The sequence below is a fragment of the Pygoscelis adeliae genome, unplaced genomic scaffold (assembly GCF_000699105.1).
Source record: "Pygoscelis adeliae isolate BGI_AS28 unplaced genomic scaffold, ASM69910v1 Scaffold268, whole genome shotgun sequence".
Classification (NCBI taxonomy): domain Eukaryota; kingdom Metazoa; phylum Chordata; class Aves; order Sphenisciformes; family Spheniscidae; genus Pygoscelis; species Pygoscelis adeliae.
In genome coordinates, this window is record NW_008825262.1 from 1,426,163 (window position 1) to 1,435,455 (window position 9,293).

Sequence of the window (9,293 nt, forward strand, 5' to 3'; positions counted from 1 at the left end):
CACCTCCTCTCGCACCTGGCGCTGCGGGGCAAGGAGCTGCTGCACCGCGGGCTCTGCGGCCTGCTGGGCTGCGGCCAGGCCCTGGCCAGGCAGGGCTGCGAGGGCCTGGCCATCGGCACCAGCCTGCTGGCCTACCTCGTCAACAGCCTCGTCAACGTGTGCCTCATCGGCACGCAGAACCTCTTCACCCTGCTCGCGGCCCTGTGGGACTCCGTCGCCGGCCCCTTCCTCAGAGTCACCGACCTGCTGGCTGCTTTCCTCGCGCACGTCTCCAGCGGTGCCATCGCGGTGTCCATCCTGCTGTGGTCGCCCTGCCAGCTGGCCTTCGAGCTCCTGGCCTCCGTCGCCGAGCTCTTCGTCAGCATCTTCTTTGTGAATATTTATGGTCTGGTCTTGCTCCTCCTCATTATTGTTGTCAGCGCCTTTGTCTTCAACCCCGGGCTGCTGTGGACGCTGACAGGCTACGTGCTGGGCTACTTCAACACGCTGCCTTCCTACCACCGCCTGCAGCGTGATGTGTGGCGGCTCTATCAGGTGGCGGTCCTGACGCTGGGTATGGCCATGACCTCCCAGGCCTGGCGCAGGTTGGTGGACTGGAGCCTGCAGGTGACCAACTGGAGCCAAGGAGGCAGGACGACGAACCGGGAAAGCAACCAGCGAGGGGCAGCTGCGCCCATCCCGAGACCAGCGGCCCCTGGCAGGCTGATGCTGGCAGGGGTCGGCCAGCTGCCAGCTGAGCACGAGGACCAGCCGGATGCAGAGCAGGTACCGCAAGCGCGTCCTGCTCTGAGTCGAAGTGCCGTGGCAGGACAGCGTCTCCAGCCGTCCAGGGAGGAACCGAGCACCTCCTGGGGGAAAGCTCTGAGGAGGCAGCAGCTGAACGCAGCAGCTGGGGATGGTGAGGGCACTCCGGATAATGACCCCTGGGTGCTCCTGAAAGAACAAGAGGAACGTAAGAAATGTGTCATCTGTCAAGACCAAACCAAGACAGTCCTGCTTCTGCCCTGCAGGCACCTGTGCCTGTGTCAGGAGTGCACGGAAGTCCTCCTGCAGCAGGCCATCTACCAGCGCAACTGCCCGCTGTGCCGCCAGATGATCCTCCAGACGCTCAATGTGTACTTGTGAACCCAAGGGGTGGGTGGCTTGGGTCATTTTCCCAGGAGATCAAGGGCACCCGTGTCTCTGTCTCTTTCCGGGAAGCAGAACGTCCCAGGGCTGCCTTGAGCGGCTTCCAAAGAACTAAGCATGGTGCTGAAAGGGCAAAAGGCTGTTGGGGGTGTCTGCTAGCCATACTTGCTACGTAACTAGATTGTAGCTCTTGCTAGCAAGCACGATAACCGATCTCTGCAGCAGGCTGAAAGAGTTACCTTTTTTCTGTTGACAACTTTTGCTGTTTCAGGGCCTGTTGCCTCAAGCCTGCAGCAGTCTGAGATCCAAAGCAGAGCACAGAAAGACGCTCTGGTCCCTCCTAGCCAAAGCTGATGGAAAGGTTAAAGGCTATGCCCTCCTGGGAATCACAGGGGCTGGCGCAAGGCAAGGGAGGGCTTTTCCCAAGATCTGACCAGAAAACTACCTGGCAGACTGCATTCACGCCTCTGTTTCCTCCTCCCACCATCTAAGTGGGGCAGCTCCCTGGGGAGGGAGAAGTGTGCCCCTTTTGCAAGGCCCTAGGAGAGCAACGAGCACACTCGAGCTTTTTAAGCTTTGCTACCAAAGGGCTGAGCCTGGCTCTCAGCTGGAGGAGAGCAGGGTTTCTGGGGTACTTCAGTATCCCAGGCACCATGGCTTTGGTTTTGGAACTTCCTGTTCCCCTTGCCAGGACAACGAGGAGCTGTGACGAACACAGGCTCGCTGCAGGCCGGCTGACTGCAGAGCTCAGTGTTGCTGCCGCTTCCACGCATCACCTATGCAAGACTAGCAAGCACACATCAGGTTACTCACGCGGGGAGGCTGGAGGGAGTTACTCTTTCTGCAGGGGTGGTGGTGCTGCTTGGGGAACCTGAGGGCTGGCTGGCTGGCTGGCCAGTGCTCACAGCCCTGGCAGCAGCAGCACATGTCTGAGCCAATGCTGGAGAATCCTGTCTAGATATTACACATTTTCTTCAGGCTCAGAGTGCCATGGAACTGGCTGGTTCACACCAGTGCTTGCTCGCTGCTTCCCAGGCTGGGCTGGCTAGAGGGAGTAACTCTCTGGGAGGAGAGAGGACACCCCAAAGCTCCTGGGGGCCCACTGAGACATTCCAGCTCCAGGCACAAGTTCTGCATATCCGTGCTGCGGATCTGCAGCTGTGTGCATGGAGCGGTACCAGGACCATGGCTATCTTTGATTAGGGCAGGGTTACACTGCTGTTCTGTCTTACTGTCTGTCAGAAATGTAGCTAGTTTTATTTAAAAGTGTCCCCTGAAGTCTAACGAGGGCATCCGATCCTGGCTGGGGAGGCCTGAGATGGCTCATCCCAGCTTGGTCAACCAGCACCATTCCAAGAAATTGCTGGGCTGCAAGAGGGCCTTGCACTAAAAAGTTTTTCCTTTTCCAGCTGCTTGCCTGGGGTCAGCTACACCCCACAGCCAATTTTGGCTGGAGCCAGACTGGAAAGAGTCTTGACTCCAGGACTGCAAGCCAAGAGCCTGAGGGCGGCTGGCATGGTCTTCCTTTCCTAGTCTTCTTGATGAGCGATTTAAGCCAAAACAGAAGCAGCAGAGAGGCCAGGCCATGCTGGGAGACCCCTCTGCCCTGTAAACCTGAGTGTGGCAAGATACTATCTTGTTGGAGAGTGGCTCTGCTCTGGGAGGCACTGCAGGGGCTGGTTGCCCCCACGTTTGCTGGGGACCGGAGGGACTCCCTGGGCCAAGCTGGGCTCCTGAGCACTAATAGGTGTTAGAAGGGCCTGGCCTCAGGGCCGTCAGCCGCTTCCACCTCACTTCACAGATGCAAAGGTCCCTGCCCAAGCCCTGTGGTTCAGCCTCTTGCCCCCGTGCCTCCCCAGACGCACACCACCCATGTTAATGCTTGCTCTCCCCAGCCACCTCTCCTGCTGCTGCAGCCAGTGGCACTTGCAGTTGAGTAGCCAAGCCCTTGCCGGAGCAGTGAGTGCAGCCCCGCAGACTGTGCTCCCCAGGGTCCAGCCTGTCCCAGGCACCTGCAGAGGTCCTCCTGCAAGAGGAGCCGGGGAGCTGCACCCTTCCCTGGGTGTGCCTCTGGAGACACCCAGGAGTGGGAGTGTGGCCACGCTCCTGGCTGCAGGCAGTGGTGTTTGGTGGGGACCAGCTCATGGATCTTGGGGTGCAATGTTTCCTACATGAACTACAGGGGGGAAGGACACCTCCCCAGGACTGCAGTTTCTCCCCTCAAACCCTTTTTCTATTATAGCAGTCACGCTTATTGTTTTAGGGCCTGTTTGTTTTGCTGCCTGTTTATAAAAAGAGAGGAAGCTTTGCCTTAAGTTTAACTCTTTGCACTATGGACTAGATACTGAGCAGATTAAAGTCTCCTTTACCAAGAGCTGCCTGCTGCCTCATTCTTGGGAAGGGCTTTCTCTGGGGGGATGGGGTCTCCTCTTTGCTCGCCCCTGGGCTCCAGAGGAAGCCCACCACTCCCCGCCAAGGGTCAGAGCTGGAGGGCCAACACCACCAGCAAGCTCAGGGGTACTCGTCTGGAGGTGCTTCCACCCAGAAAGGCAGTGCTGTGGGATACCCTGGAGCCAGGCTGCTGCACAGGAAGAGCCTGGCACCGAGCAGATTAATCTACGCCCAAAGACACAGTGGGTGGGCTTTCCAGGGCTGGCATCCCCCCTGCTAACACAGAGCAAGAGGAGGTGGTTGTGGCTATGCCTGCGCAAGGCGACAGAGAGTGCAGCTTGCAAGGCACCAGTGCTAATGTCTGCATCTTGCCTGGAGAGGTGTTTGGTGCTCCAGCCTCTTCCGGACCCAGGAGCAGGCGGAGTGGCTGGGGTAGCTCTTGCTGGCAAGGGCCCAGGACTGGTGGGCATCTTCTCTCCACTCCTAATTCAGGTCACTTTGAGCTGTGTAGCGAGGAGAGAAGCAATGGCTGCTTCGCAGAGGGGCTTGTACACACAGCTTTGTCTCTTTTCAGGAGCAATTCCTCTCTGTACTGGTGCAAAGGGATTCGTACTCGGGTTCTCAAGAGCTGGAGCTCCCCAAAAGCTGAGCAGCCCAAAGAGGAGGGGCTGGAATTTCCCAGGCTGGCAGAAACATGCACAGGGACATGTAATCCCTGCTCCTATGTGTCCTTGGCACTTCAGTGTCCTGCTGCTTGCGATGGAGGGTGTTGGCAAGCCCGACTGTCCCAGGAATGGGGGCAGCACCCGAAGCGCTAAGAGTTGTGGAGCAGCAGGCAGCACAGGGCTCAGTCTTGCCTTGCAGAAAGGCTGTGGCAGTTCAGCCGCGCTGGGCTACTGGTGAGCAGATGCATTCACTGCACAATGAGTTACTCCCTGGCCACGATCTGAGCTCTTGGCAGGTTGCCGTGTGCTTTTAAGCACCCTCTGCTTCTCCAGCATCCTTGTAAATTGTTTGGAAAAAATGTTTCGGGACCCTGATGGGCAGAGACCCCAGGAGTTCTGGCTCACCCTGCCCTGAACTCACCTGCCTTGGCAGGGCCCTGCCAGCAAACTAGCTAATTTTAACCAGGATCCTCTCATGCCCTGGCTGAAAACCACAGTGGGGAGAGGGGGCTGCTGGGAGGCCAAAAAGAGACGGACATCTGCTGCAGGAGCACGGCTCTGCCAGGCACAGTGCAGGCACAGGCAGGAGGGCCATGCCAGCAGCCCGCCAGAGCCCTGCAGGGGTCTGGCTGTGGATGGGTGACAACCGGGGAAACTGAGGCACTGCTCAGCCTTTCTCTCTTGCTCCCAGGGTGTGTGAGCCAAGGCAGGCTGGGCAACCCAGGGAGGCTGCAGAGCTGCCCTGGGGCAGGAGGACTGGGCCAGCAGGCGAACGTCTGCCATCCCCTGCACAGGCAGGGTGCTCCCAGTCCACCACCCCCCCCAGCCAGCCCTAGTGGGGGACAGAGAGGGTGTTCAGCCGCCTCAGCCCACTGCGGCCAAGCCTGCCAAGTGCGGACAGGATGTAAAAGACACAGCCTTCCCCCGGGAGCCATCCTGCACGCACTTGGCTCACTCGCTGGCCAAGCAGCAAGCAATTAGGGGAGGAAAATGCAACCACCTCCCGGCTGACGGGCAGCGCATAAGGTCCCTGAGACTGACGATCAGCCATGCCAGACCTGCCTGCTCTGGAACTGTGGCTTTTGGTGCAGGGCTGCACTGCCTGAGGAGGGCGTCCAGCAGCAGCAATGCTCGCAGACCAGTCCAGGGCACAAGATCTGGAGTCCCCAGGGGTACTCCCTACTCCAGAGCTTGCCTGGGAGCCTCACGCGTGAGCCAAGTGGGCTGGTCTCAGCCCATCACAATGGCAAGACCCTTCTCCCTTCCCCAAGGAGGGAGGAGCATGATACTGCTAGGTTACTCCAGTTTAGGAGCACTGGGGTGGTGGGGGCTGACAGCTTGCTGAAACTGGGACCCCCCCCAGACCCTGGGAAAATCCCTGGGATCCCTTTGTCAGCCCAGCTGCAACGCCCCAGCCCTAATGAGCCACTAGTCCCAGCCCAGGGACAACAGCCATCATCTGCCTGACAGCAGGGAGCTGGCACAACAGACACTCACTGCAGATGTGCAGCAGCACGAGCAGCTAATGATACCAGGCCAACAGGGAGGGAGCAGGTGATGATCAGCAGCCGAACTGTGGGGGGCCTTTGGGCTGCTCCTAGGCACCAGCTTTGCTCCCTCATTAGCGGCTCAGCACAGGGAGCCACACCGGCTCCCTGAACACAGCAGCGATCCCAGTGCCTGGGAGCTGCAGTGCTGAGGCCTCGGGGACACAGAGTGGCTGAGGCTAGCAGGGACCTCGAGATCATCCAGCCCAACCCCCTGCTCAGGCAAGGGCAGCTAGAGCAGGTTGCACAGGACTGTGGCCAGTCGGGTTCTGAATATCTCCATGGATGGAGACTCTACTACCTCTCTGAGCAGCCTGTGCCAGGGTTTGATCACCCTCACAGTAGAAGATGGACAGCCCTTTCCTGGAATCTCTCCAGTACGTCCACGTCTTGTACTGGGGAGCCCAGCACCGGACCTAGCACTGCAGCTATGCCTGACCAGTGCTGAGCAGAGGGGGAGGATCACCTCCCTCCAGCTGCTGGCAATGCTCCTCCTAATGCAGCCCAGTGGCCTTCCTTGCCACGAGGGCACACTGCTGGCTTGTAGTAGACTTGTTGCCCACCAGGATCCACAGGGTCTTCTCTGGGAAGTTGCTTTCCAGCCAGTCATCCACCAGCATGTGCTGATATATAGGGTTATTTCTCCCCAGGTGCAGGACTTGGCATTTCCTTTTGCTGAACTGGCCCTAGCCCCATCCCTGCATGCTCAGACAGTCTCCTTATTCCTCCTAGGTCAATGCAGATAACCTGCCACCTCTGATTCCTGCTCACTGGGATGAACTGCTTGAGCTTGGAGGAGCTGATCCTTGGTCCTCTTGGACACCTCTTCTCTCCAGGACATGGGATTCCCACAAGCAGATCCCTGAAGAGGCCAGCGTCTGCTCTCCTGAAATCCAGGGTTGTGGTCCTGCTTTTGTCTTTTCTTCTCTCAGGATCCTGAGCTTCCCCTGGCCAGTCCTTCCTTGTCTGTGAGGCCCAGCAGAGCACCTCTCCTCAATCACCCATGTCAGCAAGATGTTGTCAACACGCTCCAGAAGCTTTCCAGGCTGCTTGTGCCCTGCTGGGCTGTCTCTCCAGCAGATATCAGGGGCATTCCAGCTCCCTGTAAGGACCAGGGCCTGCTGACATTGGGCTTCTTTCAGATGCCTGAAGAAGGCAGGCTGCATCCTGATCAGGCTGTGTGTAGCAAATGCCCACACAGCTTCCTGCTAATCCTGACCCATCAGCCCTCAGCTGCCGCATCAGCCATCATCCCAAAGAGGCTGCAGCCCTGTAAGTGCTCACAGGCCACTAGTTCCTCCCATCTCCCCCCATCCTGCCTGCATTAGTGGCCCCCGCACATGCCCACTTCCCAGCAAGGCCGTGAGAGCTTGCCCACAACGCTGTCCTGCGGGCACTGCCCTATCCGTGCCCCTATGCTGAAGTGACCCCAATTCAACCCTGTTTTGTTGGTAACAGAGCCCCTGCTGTTCACACCCCCTGAGCACTTTTCTTGCCCACCCCATCCACCACATCCCCACCTGAGTGACGATTGTCCCCCCCCCCGCCATTCCCAGTTTAAAGCTCTCCTTACCAGGTCAGCTGGCCTGCTGGCAGAGGTCACCTGAAGATGACTGGAGAGTGCTCCCTGCACCTCGTCAGCGATGAGGGCACTGAACCTCTGCCATAACTGCAAAAACTTTCGGGTGGAGCAAGAGCCATCCTTCTGCTGCCAGGAGTCACCAGGACAACCTTCACCATCGAGGGCATTTCCATTTTCAAACCTGGCAGGCACTCGCTCTGCCACCATAGTTGAAGGTTTGGGCTCTTGTAGCTGTAGGGTCTCAGAGATGATCCAGTTGATCTCTTTCACGCCCTCTCTGATGCCACGCAGCCTGCTGACCTCCTCTAGCAGCTCCTCTACTTGGCAGTACAGGTCCAAGATGTGCAAAACCACACACCTCTTGCAGGCTGCCAGCCAGGTTCACCAGCCACAGCCACAGCAAGAGGCCCCATGCACCCTCTGCAGCTCAGGGCTAGCCAGGCTGCATCCTCCAGCATTGCAGGAAGAGTTGCTCCAATGGCTGCTGGGGACTGTGACCTTGGTGTGCCAAGGACACGCATGCTGCTCTGAAAAGAGGTGCTGATACTTTAAAAAAAACCCCAAACCCACAAAACCCCACCTTTCTGCACAAACTGCTGCCTCTGTCAGTGACGCTACAGTACCTGTGTGCTGAGCCTGGCTCTTATATAGGCTTCCTCGCACTGCCTAGGGGATGCTGGCCCCTCCCTAACCTGGGCTCAGCTGGAACAGGGGCTTCAAGCACTCCTTCCTCAGGGGCAGCTGGTAGAGCTTATCAGAAGCAGCTGGAGCTTACCAGAAACTTGCCAGAAGTCAAGGTCTCCTGTGGCTCTCCTTCCCTTATCCTTATCTTATCCTCTTCCTCATCCTCCCCAGGCAGCCGCAAGCACCCCCATGTTCCTCGGAGGGTTCCCAGCAGTCCCCCAGTGATCCCAGACAAAGTGTCCAGAACACCAAGAGCATCTCAAAGAAAGCAGAGCCCAGAAAATGCTGTGCCAAGTCCTATCTCTGTGGCTGCCTCTGTTAGCTGTGCTCCCCCACATCATGATAGGGACCAGAGGATGCTCCCAGCCCCCCCACACCTCCCCTGACCTCGTCTCAAGAAAAGTCATTTTCCTCCTCCCAGAGTAGACAGTGCCGGCCATCGATCTGCTCTGCGGTGTTGTTTGCCCCTGGGCAGCTCTGCTTACAGAAAAGGCCATCATCAACCCAAACAGACGCTTCCACTGTAACCCAATCCTTGCGGCTGGGGCTGGGAAGAGGAGCCTGCAAGATGGCTAGCAGAGCCCCTCTGCACCCCAGGGGGGGGTGAGGCTTCACCCCTGGCCCCAGCACCTCCACAGGCCCCTATGGGTTGGGGGTGGCCCTTGGCACTGCTGGACTGTGCATCCCCCTCCTCAGTCCCACACAGCCAGGCAGGTTGCAGTGACATGCCCTTGACCCCAGGTCCCTGCATGGTCCCCAGTCCCAGGGTGGGGAGCTGTGGGGCTGCGGGCAGCCCCCTTTGGGGGTGGCGTTGGCCCTCCACAGGGGCACACAGGCTGGCCCCACGGCTGCTGCCAGCCTGCCCCAGCTCCCGCAGGGTTTGTTCATCCCGGATGGGCACGGCCATAGTCCTGGGGCCTCCACGCAGCACGGCTTGGGGGGCAGCAGGGGAGCCGGGCCAGAGGAGAGGTGGCTGTCCGGTCATGTAAGGGGGGTCTCAGGCTGGTGAGCACCTGCAAGGTCCTGCTGGCACGGCCAGGAGAGGCCCCCAGCCCAGCTGCCACCCCACGGCCGGGCAAAGCAGCCTTCCCCAGCCCGCTCTGGCAGCAGGGCCCATTAAGGAGTTCGGCCCCTGGCCAAAAGCCCCCTCCCTGGCTGGTCCCCGCAGGGACCTATTTTGGGCAGGAATGAGGAAGCTCCTCATTCCCCTGCTAAAAATAGGGACCTTTTTCAGAGGCGGGTCACCGCGTTCACACTGGAGCGCGGGGCTGGCAGGGGGGGCAGGCAGGAAGGGGG

The 9,293-nt window shown here is 59.1% G+C and overlaps 1 protein-coding gene across 1 annotated transcript; it reads left to right on the forward strand.

Moving 5' to 3' along the window:
* Positions 1 to 1,916, forward strand: RNF26 (ring finger protein 26; the record flags this gene model as incomplete). Its single annotated transcript, XM_009329577.1, has 1 exon — positions 1 to 1,916. A coding segment is annotated over one exon (1,125 nt), but the record flags the coding sequence as incomplete, so codon positions are not given.
* Positions 1,917 to 9,293: the final 7,377 nt, after the last annotated feature.